The sequence below is a fragment of the Typopeltis vanoorti genome, chromosome 3, assembly GCF_054136105.1.
Source record: "Typopeltis vanoorti isolate ZY-2024b chromosome 3, IOZ_Tvanoo_1.0, whole genome shotgun sequence".
NCBI classification, from domain to species: Eukaryota; Metazoa; Arthropoda; class Arachnida; order Uropygi; family Thelyphonidae; genus Typopeltis; species Typopeltis vanoorti.
In genome coordinates this window covers 14,183,721-14,206,763 of record NC_143551.1, presented here as the reverse complement: position 1 = coordinate 14,206,763, position 23,043 = coordinate 14,183,721, and the positions used below count along the sequence as shown (strand labels likewise).

The 23,043-nt window shown below is 34.9% G+C and overlaps 1 protein-coding gene across 1 annotated transcript in view; it reads right to left on the bottom strand.

The window, feature by feature from the left end:
- The window catches only part of LOC150107934 (protein GPR107-like), a 262,788-nt gene that overhangs the window by 107,173 nt on the left and 132,572 nt on the right, over positions 1-23,043 (bottom strand). Inside the window, exon 9 of the mRNA XM_090415460.1 lies at positions 10,863-10,938. Coding sequence (XP_090271586.1) covers positions 10,863-10,938 — 76 coding nt within the window. The remainder of the gene's footprint in view (positions 1-10,862; positions 10,939-23,043) is intronic.

Here is a 23,043-nt window from a genome sequence, read left to right as displayed (position 1 = left end):
ATCTCTCCTAATATAACAGCCCTCTTTAATTCACTGAAAAGAATTAGTGACAGAACCACCCAACTCTCCTCTCCCATTCTGTACCTTCTAACAAGCCTAAATGTCATGAATATATTTTCAAATTGTTTTAAAGAAATATGTAATACATATTAATAAATACTTACACAGTTAACAGAAGTAGAAAAAATATAGAATGTTATTCAAAATTCTGATATATTTCACCCAATGTAACAGACATCATCAGGGAGAAAGACCAACTACATTAAAAACAGGAATCATGAAAATGAGTCTTAATGTTCTTACTGGCTCATGTCTTGGTTGAAACTGAGTTGGTCAAACAACACACCCTAGATTGCTCAAAGCAGTTTTCAACTGCCAATTCTATTCCAGGAGTCATTTTAGGGATCGAAGCCAGATAACTTACACAAAGCTACACATGACCTATTAAAAAAGGCAGCAAACAACTGGGACTTCTGACCTAATGTCAAGTCCTTACCTTCATGAAGCATCCTTTTAATATCTACCTGGATACTGAAGAAATGTACATGGTCCTACAATCTGGAATTTAAGTGAACAAACTGTATTCTGTAATCAGTGAAAGGTCATGTACTGGAACAAACTCAACATCAACAAAATTCAAAACAGACACCATCAACACAATAAGCATTACCTGAAAAGAAGTGGAATTGGCAGAAGAATTAGAAAGTTTCACATCATATAACTAATGTTCTGGAACAAAGACAAACAGGTAATTGTTCAAATTAACAAACACTATAGTATTCAACACTAAACACAAAAATCAGGTAATATCAGGTAGAGTGATGTATACAAACATCAAAAAAGAGAATTGTACAATGATAATCATTTGTGCCTATGGTAGTACCACAGCAGAAAGAAAGAAATTGAGAAATTGTTTAAGTCATTAAAGAAGGTAGCTATCAGAGAAAGAAAAAAAAAAAGTTGGTTCTTGGTGGAGATCTAAACAGTACGGCAGGACATGAATACCACTCACATAGAAATGTTGAGACAAACTTGAAGAAAGGAGCAAAGTCAATAACAATGATAAATAACTGCTGGGTTTCTGTAGATAATGGACTAAGAGGACTATTATAAATATCATGTTCTGATGTAAAGATGCACACAAGTTCACATGGAGGTAGCCCACAGAAATAAGTCCTATTGAGTATGTTATTGTTAATGTCAACACCTTCAAACACTAACTCCAGGACACAAGATAATACAGGGGTTCTAGGAAGTGATCACCATTCAAGATCTGAGTAGAATAAAAAATGAATTTCATATTGAAAAAACATGTACAAAAATTTTAAAAATAATCTAAGTTGAGGTTTCAGATGTGAACTGCAGACTCAAGTATACAAATATTATTCCAGAAAAACTGAAGGAGTACAAAAACACAGTCAAACCTTGCATACTTAGTAGCAAACATTCATAGAAACTGCATCACCTGCTGTAACCATGTTTTTTCTTGTAAACTTATACGTTGGTGATACATAATTGTCAATTTTTAGGGGAAGACAATGTATACTATTATATTAATTAAAAAAATTTAATTAATACTTCCTACAATATATTTTGGTAATGTTACATTACCATCTCCAGGGAACATAAAATTAACATGTGCATGCAGGCACTAACACTGAACAAATATGGCTGAAGACAACAACTGAAGTCAGTCCTAGAGCCCTAAAAGGTGCCACCTAGTGGGCTAAATTGGGTATTTAATGTTAATTAATTAAATTCGATGTTAATTAATATAATGGTATACGTTGTCTTTCCCTAAAAATTGACAGTTAACCATGTTTTTTGGTAACTAAATCTGAACTAAATATAACAAGAATTTCTGTAGTTTTAGATTTTGAAAAGGCATACAAGTGCCCAGAGAAAAGGTTTTCAAAATGATACAATTATATGGAATAAATGTAACACTATACAGGGTATTACAGAGTCTATATTTACCTTTTAAGTCAGCAGTAGAATCGAAGAAATTACAGATAAACGGTTTGATGTAAAATCAGGTATAAAGGTGCACAATCATCTCCACTCTTATTCATCATTTTTATGGATTGAATTATGAAAGAAAGTAGTAAAACCTGATATTAGATTGGGAGAACTTAGCTCTTTGCTTTATGCAGATGACGTAGTCCTAAACATATTAAATGTTTCGTGTGCAAGGGCAAGAAATGCGAGTCGATTAGTATACATCAGGCCTGCACAACTTGGTTGTCTTTGAGGGACAAACCCAACTTGGACCACCTGACCAAGTGCCAGATCACTTTGGACCTAGAATCTTAGACTAGCCCACTGCAGCTAAACTGAAGTAAATTTGTTAGTAGGTCTATAGTAAATACTAATTAATATGCATATTTAAATTTTTTAGAGAGTTAAAATGAAACTTATAATCAAAATTATTTACAAACAGATAGAGCTGCAAAATTTCTCAATAAAAATCACTTAAACAAAAACACAAAGTTTACTAATAATTTCACTGAGAATATCCCACTTATTCTCAGTGAAATATCAGTGACTGAATGTCACATTGTGACACATTGCATTTCTTTGTTGCCACTATTTTATCAAAGTTTGGTGTCATGTTTGAAGTGCCCGTTCTTAATATGGCCTCTAAATTGATATCACTTAAAGATGAATGCTGTTTGGTTTTGTTCAAGTTCGTGACCGAAAATGTTTGTTCACAAGTATATGTGCTCCCAAACATACAAAATACCTGGCAGGCAGTATCCAACAAACTTTAAATTTATCCTGATCCAGAATTTATCCAGAATAGAATAAAACTGTTGTAAAGTACTCTCCCTATGCTTGACCCGATAGTTTTCAGAACACTGGAGATCAATAACTTCCATCTGGAGTTCAACAGGTAGATTTCCTGCTTCGACAGAAAATGGATCCTCAATCACTTTTATACGGATTTCGTCTTCAATACTCAATGGCATTCTTTTCTGAAACTCCTCACTTAGAAGTGACATGTGCTTCTTATATTTTCCATCTACCATTGAATGATATTCTGATAGAATATTCTGTCGACAAGTTAAGAAATGTGACATATCCCCATAGCAAGTTGATTTTCAAACAAACTTAATTTCGTTAAAGATACCAAGCAATTTTATAAGCTAGGTTTTAATCCTTTTTCCCAAGTGGAGCAAACAGACAAATAAGTCAAGTTTGCACCTGAACGTAGGCGATAAAAAAAATAATAATAATAAAATAAAAAACTTTCTACAAACTTAATTTCATTTTGAATGCCTTTATAAGAGACATTAACTGAAAAACAAACTCATTTTTTCCTTGAAGCTGAAAGCTAAGGTCATTCAAGTGACCCAAAATGTCACACAAGAAAAATAAATCTTGATTCCATTCTTCATCCATTATTTCTGAGAATTGTTCCATATCTTCTTGAGATTCCAAAAATTCAACTAGTTCATTTTTAGAGCGACAAAGCATGACAAAACTTTACCGCGACTCAACCAACATACATCAGTGTGGTATAGTAGATCCCCGTACTCAGCATCATTTTCTTCTAGAAATGCCTGAAACATTCTGTGTTTCAAACCCTGAGCTTGAATATAGTTGACCAGAGCAACTACTACTTTAACCACGATCAAACTGCAAAACTTGGAACATAACACCTGTTGATGAATTAAGTAGTGAAATTTTGTCAATGGTTTGCCTGCATACTGTTCAATAAATGTTAAAGCCCCAACATTTTTTCCACACATAGATGGGGTACTATCAGTGCAAACTGCTACTAAATTCTTGAAATTTAAGGATAGTTTTTCGGTTACACACATCTTTACATTTTCTACAATCTCCTTTCCTGTTGTTCTTCCTTTCATTGAACACAAACCAGCAAGCTCCTCTGTCAACTGAAAATTCTTATTAACCCCTCTTACATATATTAAAAGCTGTGCAGTATCTTTCACGTTAGTACTTTCATCCATAGAGAGCGAATAATAGACAAATTCACTTGCCGATTTTTGCAGGTTATCTTTACGATCCTTGGCAATATCAACCACCCTATGCTGAACATTTAATTCAACGCTAAGAAAAAATCATCTAATTTCATATTTCTATGTATGATTAAATAATTCAATGGCAGACAGGCCAAAATAAATAACATTGCAAGCCTATGTGGCCCATGATGTATGTTGTGCAGGCCTGGTATACATCAATACTCAAGGTAGAAAAATCCATCAAAAACCTAAAATGTGAGAAAGCAGGAAAATGAAGCAACAGTCATTAATGATGTGAGGAAAGATAGCAAGAGTGTTCTGGAATATGTCGAAATAGTGAATGCTAGTGCGTGAAATTGAACGAGAGAATGAAAGAAGTGGCTGAAAGTAATTGATGATGACACTCCTCAATAGGCGACATTAAGAAGTGAAATAGCATGCTTACGTGCCATCCTTTATAGGACAAAATGGGAGCTAGAGCAACTAAAGAAACAAAAAAGTGAACAGGGAAAGTATGAAAGTGCAAGAAAAGGAAAATAAGCATTTATTTTAGTGAAAATTAGTAATTAATTCTGGTTACAGCTTACTTATTTTGAACTGCAATGTTGAGTGTGTGTGTCTGTAAAAATTTAATACAGAATATTATTTAGAAAGGATTCTAATACATGCTGCCAACGTGCACAAGGAAAATGGTAATCAAGGCTTCCTTCTTCAGAGTTTAGAATGAGGGATTTTGTAGAATGTATTGTATGTTCCATATATTCTTTGCTGAGAGTGAGTGGGTTGTATTGAAGTGAGAATGGAGATAGAATATCAAAAATGTTTTATGTGCCAGTGCAAGAAATGCAAGTCATCTGGAAAGATGGAAAATGAATTGACAAATGTTAATGATGTAAGGCTTAATCCTTGGATAAAGGATTAAACCAAATAAATAATTGGTAGCATAGCCAAGTGAAAAAACTTTCATCAAGAAAGAAGGGTGACTAGTATGATAAGAAATGACAAATCAGATTATGAGAGAAAATTAGCTAAACAAGCTAAAATAAACCTAAAAGAATTTTTTCTTGTTATGTAGCGAGTAAGAGGGAAAATGACTACAGTAGGATGACTTCAATTAATACTGATGGTAGGAAGGTAAAAGAAATTCTGGAATTGATGAGCGATCATTTTGCAAAGGCTTGTTATTAAGGTGGAATTTTGCAGTTGATGTGACAGAGACAAATATCAAAATTGAGGTAGCGAACACAGCATTGTGACTGGATGGCATGTCAACCCACTACATGAATGTGCAAGAGAATTGGCATTACCTCTAATGAAGTTGTCCAATCTAAGTTGCAGCTTTGGCAGAGTTCCAGGAGAGTGGAAAGAAGGTAAGAACAGTCCTATTGCATAAAAGTGGCTCCAAGACAGAGGTAGCAAACTACAGACCACTTGATAATATATTAGAAGTGGTTGTTGAAGTACAAGAAAAGTTTGTTAAAGGTAAAATCCAGAAATGGGTGGATAGGGATACAATACTCTATAGTGGGCAGCAAAGCTTTATAAATGGCAAGTCTTGTCTTAGTAATTCACATTTTATAATAAAGTGACAGCAGAACTGGATAAAGGCTATGCCATGACACCGCTCAACTTTGCAAAAGGTATTTGACAGAATAGCACATGGAAAACAATTACAAAAGTTGGAGCAAATTGGAATATGAATCCATTATTATTACACCCTCCATGCAATCAACAGACTCATCGTGGTAGGTTTACTCAACTGACAACATATTTATTATACTAAATCTTAAATATTTCCTGCATTAACAGCACATTTCAGTAATACTTTCCATTCACAATGACAATTCTCCATGTAAAAAATCTACTCCTCACACCCATTTTCACCACACTCTCATATAACTTCCAGGGATGGTCCCTGGTTCTTCCCCTCTCATCTTCTACTCTTTTTATAATCTCCTCTGGATTAAGTAGATAAAATCCCCTCACTAACTTAAACATATCCATTATATCACCTCTTTTCCTCCAATCCACCAAACTCTGTAATTTACATTTCTTCAACCACTATGAATGAATTTATTCTGACAATGTCAGAAAATATAGGATATAGTTACTAATTATATGAAGAACCAAAGGCTTCAATTCGGCGACATGAACTTATTTAAGTTAAGGGATATTACATCCCATATTGTTTCTTAGCCTAATAAGAAACTCAAAGAGTTTCATGCCGAATATAGAAACTATATAAAGTTTGCAATTCCATGCGTAAGCAAATACCTGGATAGTGCAGCGCCTGACCCATTTGATAGTGCAAACTGAGGCAGTAAGGGTGGAGCAAGTATTACTGTATTACTGTCCTATAATGTAGTACTGAACAGTAATACAGCTCCTAGGAGCTAAGTTCACATTATGGGTAAATACCAAGAATAGTGATCGGAGCTTGCTCCACCCTTACTATGAGTTGCCTTAGTTTGCACTACCAAATGGGTCAGGTGCTGCACTATCCAGGTATTTGCTTACGCTTGGAATCGCTGAACTTTATATAGTTTCTATATTAGGCATGAAACTCTGAGTTTCTTATTCGGCTAAGAAACAACATGGGATGTAATATCCCTTAACTTAAATATAGGATATACTCTTTCTTTTAAGGTTACACGGTGATCAGCATTCATATTAATTAAATTAGGGAAACAAAACACACGTGTTAAAAAGATTATTTTACTGATTAATAATAAAATAATAACTTTATGTTTCGACCCCTGTATTGAGGTCATCTTCAGAAGGATACATTCAGAAGTATAAGAACAAGCTACATGCTGTTGCACTCTATACAAGTAAATTACATCTACGTTGTTAACTAATCCTTTTTCTTAGCCTGCCCTCTAGTGGAAAAAAAATAAAAAAATATAATAAAATTAAAAAAATTAAAATAAAAATAAAATAAACAAAAATAAAATAAAAACTACAATAAACTCTGCTTATTTTATTATTAATCAGTAAAATAATCTTTTTAACACGTGTGTCTTGTTTCCCTAATTTAATTAATATGAATGCTGATCACCGTGTAACCTTAAAAGAAAGAGTCATCATAATCCATGGAGATGTGACCCACAAGCAGTGCAGCCTCTACGGTAAACTAAAGCTACGTATTTCCATGTTAATTAATCGACTGGCCTTTTTGAAACGATGTAGAGACAGCAACTTAATACCGAACTGCATTAAACTGAAGAAGAAATTTACATCAGCTAAAGTGCTCCGTATCTATGCCAGACTAGAAAAAGCTTTGTTAAGAGAACAAATTCACGAGACACGAAAGAACCTAGCATTGACCCAAGCCAAAGTGTTACAACTGAAATTTGAACCATCCAGTTACGTTAATCAGGAAATTTGGAATATTCTAGACAGGATCACAGACGACTCGGCGAAGCACCTACTACTCAAAAACAAAGAGCACTTAATAACAAAGTTTCAAGCATTAAAACTACAGGAAAGCACAAGACAATTCCGACGCCATAACGGAAGGAGCAGCCAATCACCCAACAACACAGTTAGGAGCAACCAACCACCATTGGACCGCTGTCTGGTTATCAACCAATCGGATTACAACCTCACACAAGGTGAACTCTCGCTACTGGAGAAAGGTTTAAATTATGCCATTGCTCCAAGGTCAGTAAATAAACTAGATATAATATATCATATCGAGAGAGGTTTAAGATCCCTCCCTGCCAATGTAGCTGACAAAATACGGATGGAAACTGCCTGTTTACTAAATTCAACCAAAAAATTAAGCAGCAACCTAAACAAAGCGGATAAACTGGCCCTTAAATCCCTTAAAAATAACCGTGACATTATCATCACTAAAGCCGATAAAGGGAATGCCACTGTTGTTTTAAATCGGACAACCTACATTGAAAAAATGAACCATTTGGTATCGGACCACAACACCTACCAAATGGTAAATTACAATCCCAAGCAATGTAACAAAAAGAAAACTACTGAACTACTTAAATCAGTTAACACGTGGCCAGAAGAAATAATCAAAAAATTAATACCGCAGTATGCCCGCGCACCCAGAATTTATGGCCTACCAAAAGTACACAAAACAAACACGCCATTATGTCCTATTGTGGAAGGAATTGACAGTCCGAATTACTACTTAGCCAAAAAATTAGCGGCCACACTCAAGTAATTGGTTGGTCATTCCCCTTCCTACATAAAAAATACACAACAATTCATAAACAAAATTAAAAATATTACACTCAACGACCAAGATCTATTAGTCAGCTTTGACATAACTTCCCTTTTCACCAATGTCCCAATCAATGATACTATCCTACTCTTACAGAACATATTTCCACACAACATCACGGCCCTCTTTGCCCACATACTCGCTCCGGATATTTCGTGTGGCAAAACAATTTTTACCTTCAAAAAGAAGGTACCGCCATGGGCTTTCCACTCCACCCCCCGAATAGCAAACTTTTATATGGAAGATTTTGAGCAACGAGCTCTAGAATCGGAGTGCCTAAAGCCCAAAATTTGGCTCAGATACGTCAACGATATTTTCGCCATTTGGCCCCATGGCCGCCAAGCACTAGATACATTCCTCAGCCACCTGAACAAACAACACAAAACGCATCCAATTCACCATTGAAATAGAAAAAAACAACTCTCTTCCGTTCCTAGACACACTTGTCACGTCTTCCTTCAGGCTGTCTCTCCTTCTCAGTTTACCGCAAACCTACACACACAGGCCAGTACATAAACAAAACTTCCTATCACCACCCAACACAAAAACTAGGGGTTATAAGCACCCTTAAACACAGAGCTCAAACCATTTGTTCAACTGAACAAGCTCTTAATCATAAATATGAGACCATCAAACATACCTTTATAAAAAATGGATACAGTATAAAAACCATTCACAAGATCCTCCACAAAGATACCACTAATAACAAAAAAGATTTCAAGAATGCTATTACTATACCATATGTTAGAGGCATTTCAGAAAAAATAGACAGAACACTACACAAATACAACATCAAAACCACCTTCAAACCCCCGACAAAATTAAGACACCTACTCAATTCTTCCAAGGATCCCCTGCCACACTTAGCCCACCCAGGGGTTTACAAAATAGATTGCACATGTAACATACTATACATAAGGGAAACAGGACGAACCATCCAATCAGAAAGGATGAACACAAACGTCACATAAAATACCTCCATTTTGGGAAAACCGGCCTTTCTGACCACGCACTCCAAACATACCACAGAATTGACTGGAAAGGTGCCAAGTCCCTACATTGCACCAAAACCTGGTTTGAGCAGAATTCAAGGAAGTATGTGAAATGCTCAAACATGATCCGAATCTGAATAAAAATGATGGTCTAACCATTCCAAGAATGTGGAGGACCCATCTACAACCTTCATAGCAACCACAAAGAAAAATCTCAATACAAGACCTAGTGAAGTGTTCCCCCCCCCCCCCTTGAACATTCAATAGCAACCTGTACAAATCCAGAAGATAATCGTAATATAACTGTATAATTCCAGAAGAATCCTAGTACACGAGGACTTTAGCAGAGTTTATTGTAGTTTTTATTTTATTTTATTTTTTTTTTCCCACTAGAGGGCAGGCTAAGGAAAAAGATCAGTTAACAACGTAGATGTAATTTACTTGTATAGAGTGCAACAGCATGTAGCTTGTTCTTATACTTCTGAATGTATCCTTCTGAAGATGACCTCAATACAGGGGTCAAAACGTAAAGTTATTAATTTATTATTAATCAGTAAAATAATCTTTTTAACACATGTGTTTTGTTTCCCTAATTTAATTAATATAAATGTAAATATAGGATATAGTTTTGATGTAGGTTTTTAATGGTTGAACAAATCACTGTTACTTCAGCATACTATTTGAATTGTAATGTAGCTTGTCTGTGTATATATGTATGCTCCAGATGATTACCTTACTATAAAGGTTGAAATGTCGGGAAATTAAATAATTCTTTTTAACACAGTAGTAGTCATAATTTATGAAAATGAATGCTGATCACCATGTACATGAAAATAAAATTAATTCTGATATTGCTTTTTCCATGCAAATATTTATGCACAATAAATGATTACAAGAACTTCACATATCCATTGAATGACTTCCCCCTCCCCAAAGATTAAAAAAAAAAAACATATTACAAATGGAAGTTTCTAAGAATAAAATATAATTACATATTTATTAAAAGGACTAGACATATAAAAATATATTATATACAATTAGAATTATGCAATATCTCTATTTAAAATTAGAGACCATGTATACTGTAACAAACTACAAGTTTCTGGCTTTGTTGCAGTCTAAAATGTTACTACGAACACGAGCTAATCCAATGGAGTGTCCCAGTTAGCATAAAGGATTATCATACCCTTTAATATGGATAATTTGATTTTGTAATTGTTATCCATGTTACTTCATTCATATGTTTCAGATCAATATTTCAGTGGACATAAATACGTCATCCCGGTAGTAGTTAAAAATAGATAATATAGTATGCCACTTTACTTCCATATAATGATCATCATATTATAAAAGAAAAAATATTTAGATGATTAGGTGATCAATTTTTAACACCTAATATAATGACAAAAATATTACTTTTAATAAAAAAAATTACTATTTTTTTTTAAATTAAAAGTACAGTAGCTACTGTTGTGTTATTATGCATAAACGGATCAGGGAAATGCTGATTTTGCACAAGTGCAAATATTTTCTCACATCCCCAAATTTGAATGAGTTTAATATATCAAGTAATATTAAAACAATTTTGAAAACAAGTGAAAAATTTAAATTAAAGTAATTAAAGTAAATTATACATACCCCATGGAAAATGAGAGATAACGACTTGATAAACACCAACACACCCATCAAATAGTGAATTTTGAAGGCTTCTTCCCTAAAAGAATTAACCATTTTTTTTTTTAGAAATTAAGCTGCTGATTATCATGAATACAATGATCAGCAGTTTAATTTCTATTGAATATGATATACCTATTAAGAGAAACTTTCTTGCACCTAAGATGAATTAACAATGATTTTAAGAAATAGTTTACAAATCTGTGCGTTTCAGAAATTTTGCATCACTGCTGTCAAGGCACAATCTTAGAATCTCTAGAGGAGCACAATAAATCCCAATTATCTAAACATAAATCCAAGATTTAATCTTTCTAATTATTAAATAGTGATTCAACTATTTTCCAAGAAAGAGCATGCAATATTGTGCAACAACAGACATGTCCACAGAGAGAGCAAAAGAATGAGAGGAGGAGAGAGAGAGAGTTGTTTTAAATTACAGAATCAACACTGTATTTATCAATGACAGTGATGTTATGTATTGTTTATGCATAGATTACATTAATTATCTACACTGAAAAAATAGTTTTGTAATAAGAACAAAACTAGCAAACTTTACACGTTAAAGTTCCCAACTTCACAAGTTAATTTGTTCTGAACACATGCCAATGAAGAGGGAATTTATTTCCAATAGAAGTAATGTTAAAAACAAGCAACAAAATAACAGTTTATGCTCAAATACTGATTTATTTAAATCAAATAAAAAAAAATTAAAACTTTTTTTCCCCTAGAAAAATGCAAAGTACAATAACATAACATTTAAAAATCAACTAAATTATGAATCTGTTTCAAAGACTGTCTTTTCTTTTCATTATAAATTTCATAATGGCATGCATAAGCATTGTATTTTTTTTTAAAATCTGTAACCATTTCTCTAGGGTGTTTTAAATTTGAATCTTGTGACTTGAAAATCTCACTTGCTTTTCTATGTGTTGAAAACCTTCATCAAGTCCCTTGAGAGTGAAGGAACAAAACTGGGATTTCAGCTGTTAAATCTTCTTCCTCAGCTTCTTTACATTCACATTTCAAGGAGGTCTTCAATTCTCAGCTTTTCAATTCTTCACCGTATGCTTGAAGCAGACCACTGATGTCAGTTATAGAAATCTCACACTGCAATTGGTTAGCAACAATAACAAACAATTCTGTTTCATTTTGCACAATCGGTTGGTTCTTGAAAGCCTTCAACATTATCAATAAACTGATGACAGATTACATATCATCATCAAATTCCTCACATGTACCCTGAGATGTACAGGATATTAGATAGTACTATATAGAAAAACTTACATCATTGTCAGCTTCCTATCATCTATTTTCCTCCAGATTAGCTTGTTAACTATCAACATTCCAATATCATCAGATCTTATATTTCTTTCTGAGGTGCTTAAGGGTCAAACTGTATAACTGAGACCTCCACATAGCTTTCAAGGAATGCAGAGAATTGACAGGGCTTCTGACATAACGTTCAATCCTTACCTTCTTGTGGTGCACCTTGTTAGGTAACTACCTGGATACCGAACGAACAAGAATGGGCTGGCAATTTGGGATTTAGCCGACCAAATTGTATTCTTATTGGCTTAAACCAAAAATAAAATGAAGGTATAACATTACAGAATTTCTGCCAGTTAAGGCATAGCCAGGTTAAATAAGGCCCCCATTGTTTTTGCCAGGAAGTCAGCAAAGAGTACTATTAACATAAGAGTCCTGAATCGCAAAGCAATGAAGCTGGCTGAGGAACTGAATAAGTACCAGATCAATCAATGGGGGTGACTGAAACAAAAAAGACAAAAACTGGTGAAATTTTTCTAAGCAATAAATACAAAATGTTATATTCAGGCAATAACAATCAGAGAAAAGAAGGAGTAGCCATAGTATTCAACACAAAATACGAGGCTAATCTTCTTGAATGGCAGGCAATATCGAGTAGAGTGATGTGGACAAATATCAGAATGGGGAACTGGACAATGAGACTTATTTGTGCCTATGGTCCCACAGAAGGTTCCACTAAGGTAGAAGTGGAGGGATTTTTTGAGGCTTTAGAGAAAGCAACTGACACACTTAAAAAGGAAGAGTCAGTCATTGTTGGGAATCTAAATAGCAAAGTAGGAAATGATTGTCAGACATACAAAAATACTTTGGGAAAATTTGGAGAAAAGAGCAAAACTAATAAATCATGACAAATACCTATTAGATTTCTGCACAGAATATGGACTGATTATTACTAACACAATGTTCAAACATAAAACTGTGCACAAAGTCACACAGAAAGAAGAGGCATGGAATAAGAAAAGTGTCACTGACTATGTTATTGTTTGATAGTGATATTTTCCCACTGGTGCAGGACATTACAGTGTATAGAGGATTTGAAATTGGAAGTTATCACTGTTTAGTCTTAGCAGGATAAAATTGAATTTCGTATTCAAAAGAACATATAAGAAAGTTTTAAAGTGAATAAAAGTTAAGCAGCTTTCAGATGTGAACTGTAGACTAAAATACATAAACATTATTGAAGAAAAAATGAAAGTTTGAGAACAGTAACCAAACCTTGGAGATTCAGTGGCAAGCCCTGAAGAAAACACTGATTGATTCAGCCAGAAAGGCATGTGGTGAGGTTGTCTGCAAAGATAGAAAAATCAGAACTTCATGGTGGACACAGGAAGTTCAAGAGGCAGTGAAGGAAAAGAAGAAAGCATATCGAAAGTTCCAGGCAAATAAGTCAGCTTGTGCTCTTTGAGAATACCGAGACAAATGTAAGAAAGTTAAACACTGCAAAAAACTAGCTAAACAAAAGTAACGTGAAGACTTTGGCAAGAATATAGAAAATAAATATCAGGAAGGTGGCAAAATATTCTGGAGGCTGTTGAAAAGCACAGAACTGGAGAAAAGAGTGCTGTAAAGAATTAGAGATGATAAAGGTGACATGAACACTGACGAAAAAAAGATATCCTTGATTTATTATTATTATTCCTGATAACTCCAAGGAGTCCGAAGACTCATCACAGGAGGACACCTACAACTGTCTCAACACTGAACCTACAGATCATCTCCATCAACGCCCACCTCCAACACCACCACCACCACCACTAGTATTTTTTGTCTGTAAATTGCATGTGTTCTGAAGGGCCAATTTGTCTGTATGCAGGATGAAAAACCCTGCTACCTCCGTATGAGATGGGCTAACTCACCTTCGACTGAAATCGACCAGATAAAGATTCCTCCCGTCGCAACGAGAATCGAACTTAGGCCTATTCCAATCAAAGGGTGCAATGTACTGTCATTCTTCCAATTGTGCTACAGAGGCGCTGATAATTGCGCTATGGAGGCGCTGATTTATGGGGCAATTACTTCAAAAAATTACTAAATGAAACAAGCAGTTACAGCACGGTAGTAAAAAATGCTCAACAGATATGCAATCACGAATACATATCCATACTTGAAAAAAAAGTCATCAAAAGTCTGAAATGTACAAAAGCAGGAGTAAATGATCTTCTTCTTCTGCAGCTTATCCCACTTAACCAGGGTGGCTGTTTCTTTAGAGTCTCCTCCATATCCTTAGGCTGTAACCACATCCAAGTTCTTAGTTCTTCATTCTCAGGTCCTCCTCCACTAGCTTTCCCCATCTCTTCTTTGGCCACCCCCTGCACATTCATCTACATGACCTTTCTTTTCACATACTCGTCTTCCCTCCTCATCACATGATCAAACCACCTCAATCTTGCCTCCTGTATCTTTGCTCCTAAGCTCATGACTTTCACCATTCCCCTTACATAGTCATTTCTCAGATGATCCTTTCTGGTCACAACACACATCCACCTAAGCATTCTCATCTCTGCTATCCCCATGCTGCTGATGATATTTTCCCTCAGGGCTACAGTTTCCATAGCATACATCACATCTGTTCTTACCACTGTTCTGTAGATTTCTCCCTTTAGATTGATCAGCATCCTCTTATGACACAACACTCCAGCCATTTCTCACTTAAGTTCCTCTATCCAGCATGCATCTTGCATCCCACTTCTTTCTCAGCCTCTCCATCCTCTTTCACTGAAAACCTAAATATTAGTCAGTCACTATCTTTACTGATGACATTTCCTTCCAGCACCAGATCTCTCTCCTGGCTGCTATCCACTTTGCAACACATGTACTCTGTCTTACTTCTGCTTTTCCATCTTTCCAGTTTACCCGCCCCTTCTTCTCTTGATTCAGCACACAGCATGATTTCGTCAGCCTAAAACATTGTCCAACACACGTCTTCCCTCACCACCTAAATCACAATATTAAACAGGAACAGACTTAATGCTGACCCTTGATGCAAATCAACTGTCACATGAAAGCTTTCTGTCTCTCCCAAGCAGGTCTGAACTCTTGTCTTCACATTTCCGAACATCTCCTGCACCAACCCGACATATTTCTCTAGTACCATTTCCTCGGACACCTCCAGACTTCTTGCCTTGGCCCTCTATCATATGCCTTCTCCAGATCAATAAACACTAGATGTAGCTCCCATTGTTTTTCTCAAAACTTTTCCATCATCTGTCGTAACCCAAAGATAGTATCTGTTGTCGATCGACAAGGCATGAAGCCAAACTGCTCCTCTCTCATTCTTCCATCAAAAACCATTTCTAGGATTTTCATTGAGTGGGATATCAAATTTATTCTTCTGTAATTCTTACAGTCTTGTACAATCCATTTACCCTTGTAAATTGGGACAAGAGTACTTTCCTTCCACTCCTCAGGCACTTTTTTCACAAACCGTTATGAACAGATCCCACAGCTTCAATGCCCTCTTTCCCCAGTGCCTTCCATGCCTCTGCTGGGACCATGACAAAGCCCAATTTTCCATTCTTCATCCTCATTACAGCCTCTCCTCAACTTCAGCAGGAGTAGATGTTATTCGACCAGAAATGCTCAAGTATGGAGGTATAAAAGTCTTGCAGTGACTGCACTGCATAGTTCAGAAAGCCTGAACAGAGGGATGAATTCCAGATGGTTAGAGTGGAGCTCTCATAGTACCATATACAAAAGGGAAAATCAAACTGAACGTTAGAATTACAGAGGTATTTCCCTACTGAGTGTTCCTGGTAAGATTCATGCAAGTATACTTGAGAAGGATTGTGGAAGGGAAGCTTGGCGAAGAACAAGCCAGATTCAGGTCAAATAGATGTCAGTATCACAATTTCACTTTACGACAAATAGTTGAGAAATGATGGAAATATAACAAAGATTTCTATTTAGGTTTTGTATATGGAAAAGGCATATGACAAGGTGCAAGAGAAAAACTATTCAAAACACTAGAGTTGTATGGTGTCAACTGGGCATTATATCAAGCAATACTTAATCTTTATTTGAGTGGTAATTCAGCAGTTAGAATTAAAGGAAGTACAGGAAGATGGTTTAATGTTAAATCTGGTGTCAGACAACGATGTACATCATCTCCTACGTTATTCATTATCTATATGGATTGCATTATGAAGAAAAGTGGTATTAAACCTGATAACAAAATTGGAGATATTGATCTTAGCTCTTTATGCAGATGATATTATACTTTTAAATAAATCCAGTACAGGTCTAGAAGATTCCCTGACTAAATTGGATAACTGTTTTAATAAATTTGGTATGAAAATCAGCAATAACAAGACAAAGACCATGAAAATGGGCAGAAACATTGAAAGTATCAACTGCATTGTGAATGGAGAATCTACAGAACAAGTGAAACATTTAAGCTACTTAGGACAGTTTTTAGTGAAGATGGTAAATTAAATATGGAAAGATACAACAGAATTAACAAAGCTGGTATGGTAGGAAGTGAACTGAATAAATTTATATGGAATAAGAGAGAAATTAGTCAAAACACTAAATTAGCTGTATACAAGACAGTGTTAAAACCAATTTTAACTTATGGATCTGAGAGCTGGGTTAGAAATAAAAACACCTGACCAAAGACTAGAGATATGAGCGTCCTGAGAAAGATTAGGGGTGAACAGATGGCATCAATGGCAATATCATATTAAAAATGAGGATATGGAAAGAACTTGACATTGTTAGCATCCAGGAATATGTTAGCAGAGATAATCTCTGCTAACACATTCCTCTCCTTCGACAGAAATATAAGATCAGATAATATTGGAGTTTTGACATAACAGATTGATTTCGTGAAAAATTGTTGATAGGAAGTTAGTGATGCAAGTTCTTCATGTAGTACTATCATAATATCCTGTACACCACTTGTGGAGACATATCAGGAATTTGATAGTGATGATGATATTTTGTTCTTCTAAGGCACTGATACAGTATTCCTTCGTTGATGACACTATTCTGTCATCAACGAAGGAATACTGTAAATTGAGCATAGTATACTGTGTTGTATATAATTATATAATGTATATGTATATAATTACAGTTATATGAAGTATATAATTTCTTGGTATTTTTAATATGTATTGTATAGTTATGCACATGGTTTGAAATGCCATATTTATACATGCATTTATTAGCATTCATTTATTGCAATCAACGTTAATTTTTTTTTATTATATTGATGCTTGGAAAAATTCAAATTGTAAACTACCTGTATTTATAATATATATATATACACTAATGTATTCAGATGTTGCTTCCATCATTAGCTCCATAAACAAAATTTCCTGTGCATGCCAGCACAGTTTACATTTAGCTGTAGCTTATATTACAAAAATATTTATATTCAGATGTGTACTATTGTCTGTTTGATGTGAATTAGTACAACATGAAGTTAAGGCTTTAAGTTTATGTGAAAAATTACTTGTATTGTACACTGGTGTCCAAAACCTAAGGATGAACACTATTTCTAAAGATTACAAATGCAAATTTAGATGAATTAGCTTGTGGTAATTTGTATAACTGGCGATTTCAAGTAGAAAGTGGATAAGCATTCAAATTTTTGAATTTGGAATTTGAAGATTGGGAATATGGGCACATCAAGCAAAATGAAAATCAAATGTAATTAACTTCATGGACTTTTTGAGGATGGTACATTGTTACGAATGCAACATGTATACATGGTGGAATGTGAAGTGTGTTTGTGGAGAGACTGAACAGGAGATGAGAGAGGATATCGATATGTTGAAAGTGACATTCTGTTGGACTGTGAGTTATCGGTAAATGCAAAACTAGCTAATGATGGAATGAAAGAGTGCACAATTGCATGAGCAAAAGACCATATGAATCATAGAACAGAAGCAAATTATATTATAAATCACAGAATAAAAGTGAGCAGAACTATGGAAACAAAAGAAAGTATAGCTGAAGAAAAGAAAGCGAGCGATACTGTGGAAGCAAAGGAAAGTTGGAACGAGGAAATGAAAAAAACGATTGATAGACTGAGATAGCTTAAATGCCAGGATGCAAGACTTGCAAATGAGATGATCAGAATGAGAAGTGAAATTAAAAAAAAAAAAAAAAAAGTTGGAAGAAAGGAAAGCAGAAGAAAAGTGATGAATGACTCGAGAATAGTGAAGTATGGAGATTTTATTATTAGAAGTGGAGTAAATGAGATTCCATAAGGTGTTTTTTCACAAGAAAAGTATTAACTTTACAATAAACTGTCATGAAATCACAAGAATATAACAAGGATCTGTATGCAAGTTTTGTAAGTATGAAAAAAAAAAAATGATAAGCCTGATGAAAATGAAAATCATATGCCTTTTCCTGATCTACACTGCTTGGAAAGTCAATGGACACCGCAGTATTGAGGAACAAACAGCCTTAATAAGATGCATACACCTTAATACAATGTAGGACCTTTCGCTGCAATTCTATGGGATACACTTTCCACAGGTGTACAATAGCAATCAATGGGAATTTTGGACCATTCTTCCTATAGCCACGTAACAAGGTCTTGGACTATAGTGAGGAGATGTCCCATGACCTTTTGGAAAGCCTACTAGTATTGGTATCTTCCGGGTACATGCTCCTATTGACAGCCATTGTGATGAAGAGGTTAAAGAATTTTATGAGAAGGTAAAAAAGGTTATAAAAGAAATAAAGAAAGATGATATCCTGATTTAAAGGCAAAAGCAGCATCCACAAGAGGGGTGTCTCCACTAATTGGTAACTTTGGATCATGATATAAATGATAGATGTTAAAGTTAAATGAGTTTTGTGAGCAAAACTATCTGATAATAGCAAATACTTTCAACAACCGAAAAGATGACTATATACCTGGGAAAGCCTAGTCAGTAAAACCAGACTGATTATATAAAAGATTTCAAAATAGTATTGTGAAAACAAAACTGTACCAAAGCATAGTTTATAGACTCAGACAACATTCCAGTTGTTTTAAAATTAAAATAAGACTAAAAAACACTCAGAGTAGAGATAAAATACATCATTGGGATTTCAATTATCTAAAGAATGACTCAGTTAAAAAATAAAGACTGTTTTGAACATATTAGAGTTTCATTTATAACATGAAATGGTAACTGATAAACTGAAACTAGAAAAAGAATGGAAAAGTTTCAAGGACTGTTACATGGTTTATGAGAAACAAAGAGCATCTTCACCATTAAAATGATACTAGAAATAAACAGAAATGCAAAAAGATGTTTATCTGTTTTACAGATAAAGCATTTTTTTTTTTTTTTTAAATCAAGGAATAAAATTTATTTAGCATAATACACTTCATACAATTTAACAATGACAAAAGTGTATAACCCAAGAGCATAAGCTCATCTGGGTCATAAAATGTATAAAAATTACAAAAATCAACATACAATGCATAATAGTGCAATGCACCAAAATATTAGCAAGAACAATATATAGGGAATAAAATATACATGTGTGTGTGTGCGTGCACGCATACACACACACCAAATAAAAACACTAATTAAATGATGATTTTTCACTGGTTAATTTCTCATTTTATGCTCTTATTCTCAAGAAATTTTCAAAATTATAAAAATTTAAGTACTCCATAATCAGCTTTCTGTATGTGTTCACACTGGTCTCGTTTTGTATTAAGAGAGATAAGACATTAAAAATTTTGGAGCCAAATACATATACAGGGTGTTCGGGATAAATTTGACATATTTATAATTAATTATATTTTTCCGTAAGTTACATGTATTAACACACACTTCTCTTCATTTAAAAGTTTGGACCCTTCTTCATTCATATACAAGATGTCAGAAAGGATGGATAGCTGGAACCCACCTGAATCATGGAAGAGAATAACTTGTATCATGATGATTCGTGCCCGCCATCAAAATAAGGATATTACGACTGCTGCCCAATGCTCCCTGAATACAGTAAAAACAATCAGGCATGAACTAGAGACTTGCAATGGTGACTACGAGGATGTAGCAAGAAGAAAGATCCCTAGCAGACGATCTGATTGCGTTCGTACAGCAGAATTCCTCGCAAATCTGCAGGAACAGGTGTTGAAGAACCCTGGCATTGGAATTCGGGCTTTGTTCGTGGAGTTGCTAACTGTAGTCAAGCCCTGGATAACAAGGGTAGCCAATGGTAGGCCGTATGTATGGCAGCAGGATTCGGCCCCTTGCCACACCTCTGGGAAAAGTCAAAAATGGTTGTCTGAAAATTTCTACGACTTCACCAGTCCAAATGTTTGGCCTCCAAACTCCCCAGACCTTAACCCCATGGATTATTTTGTATGGGGCGCAGTTGAAAAAGACACCAATCGCACTTCCAGTAATACAAAAGCCCAGTTAATGGATAAAATTAAAACAGTTTTTGCGGCCCTTCCCAGGGAGACTGTAGCATCAGCTTGTTCGAGGTTCCGAAGCAGAATTGAAGCTGTGATCGATGCTAATGGTGGTTATTTTGAGTAAATCTTGTTGATAGTATTGTAATTAACTCTGCCTGTAATGTTTTTTTGTCAATTCATTAAATTTAATAGATACAAAGAAGATTTTCTTTTTCCTTACGAAACTGTCAAATTTATCCCGAACACCCTGTAGTTGTGTGTATTATATCTTTTTGTACTTTCGAAATTAAATATTTCTTTTTAATTATTTAATTTAATTATAATAATTATAATATAATATTTATTATAAATTATTTTATATAAATTTATTAAAAATTATTATAATTATAATAATTAAATATTTCTAATTAAATGAAATTAAAGGAGTGCTTAAGGGTCAATGCTGTATGCTGTAAGGGTCAAAGCGACAGCTGATGAGTGGAAACAAGTGATATGGTCCGATGAGTCAGCATTTACTTTACAGCAACAACAGGTCGGATATGTATGGAGAACCCCCCAAGAAATCATATAATTCAAACTGCCTGGTTCCAACTGTCAAACATGGGATGGATCTGTGACAATTTAGGTGACCATATCTCAGAATTCAGATATCATAACTTTAAATGGTTGAGTAACTGCCAGTGTGTATGCAGACATTCTGGCTGATCAGGTGCACCCTTATGGTCCAAATGTTGTTTCCCAACAATGATGCATTAATAAATTTAGTTTAATCCTTTATACAAGTGTGAGCAAACAAAGTTTGCGCCTGAAAGTATCTTCAGGATTGGGGTAAGGTGGTGCAACACCAGGGCGACTCCTTGCAAAGGTGGAGCAAGCTACTATCACTCCTATCTCAGTATCTCCCATAATGCAAAACACATCTCCTTGCGGATATGTCTAATGTTATGCATTAAGGGAAGGGCCACTACCCAGACTAGTTTCGACCTTTATTGAGGTCCCTTTATTTAGTGGAAGCCAGGCCCAAGTGGAGATACCAGCCAGAAGCATTAGCAAAGGTCATCTCTACCTATAGGAGTTGACCAATGGTGTGCCACCTTTTTAATAAATTATTCTGGATTTAGAGAAAGATGTCGAAAGTTTATTTTTCACTTGGTTAGACTATAATAAATTTAATTTAATCCTTTATCCAAGTGTGAGCAAACAAAGTTTGCGCCTGAAAGTATCTTCAGGACTGGGGTAAGGTGCAACACCAGGCAACTCGTTGCAAAGGTGGAGCAAGCTAACATCACTATCTCAGTATCTTCCAAAACACATCTCCTTGAGGATATGTATAATGTTATGCATTAAGGGAAGGGCCACTACCCAGACTAGTTTTGACCTTTATTGAGGTCTCTTCAGTGGGAGCCAGGCAGAAGCATTAGCAAGGTCATCTTTACCTATAGGAGTTGCCAAATGGTGTGCCACCTTTTTATTAAATTACTCTGGATAGAGAAAGATTATAGTCTAACCAAGTGAAAAATAAACTTTCAACAACAACGATGCCATTTTTCAAGATGACAATGCACACACATACACACAGATAAGAACAGCTCTTTTGTTGTCTGAGGAGCACCGAAATATCAACATCTGCCCTGGCCAACTCAGTCACCTGACTTGAATATCACCGAACCACTGTGGGCAATTTTGGAGAGCAGAGTGAGAAGCAGATTCCCTCGTCCAACATCTCTCAAGCAATTGGCAGATATTCTGATTTACGGATGGTACAACATTCCACTGGAGACTATTAAAAAGTTGTATGAATCCTTAGATATATGAAGAGCCAAACAAGTTGTATGAATCTATTCCAAGGTGTATGCAACTGTATTAAAGGCAAATGGTGGCTCCACACCTTATTATGTCCAGTCCTTGTATATGCTATATATAAGTATGTGAAAAGTTTTCACACCTTATTAAAATATTCTTGGATTAGAATAAGCTGAAGAAAGTTTTTTTTCACCTGGTTATAAATTAAATTAAAAATGCCAAGAAATTATATTCTTGTTTAATCCTTTATCAGTGTAAGCAAACAAAGTTGCATGTGAAATTTCTTCACAAGTTGTAATGAAGAAACTTCACAACCTTTACATAATGCATACCATTATACACACCCGAAAGGATGTGTGCTTTGCATTATGAGATACAAAGGCAATTAATGTGAAGTCATTTGCTTCTATGTACAAGTAGCCAAGTTGTGAAGATTTAATTTATAACACAGTGAAAAAACTTTCTACAAGCTTACCTAAACTTCTGAGTTAGAAAAGATATATATGATGAAAACAAAAGTCTATTATGAAGTATATTATGAATTTCATTGTAAATCGGCATGGTATAAAAGAAAGTGTGAATGAACAAGAAAATGAGACATTGCCTAAATTGTTTAGAATTAACACCAAGGAAATTAGAAGT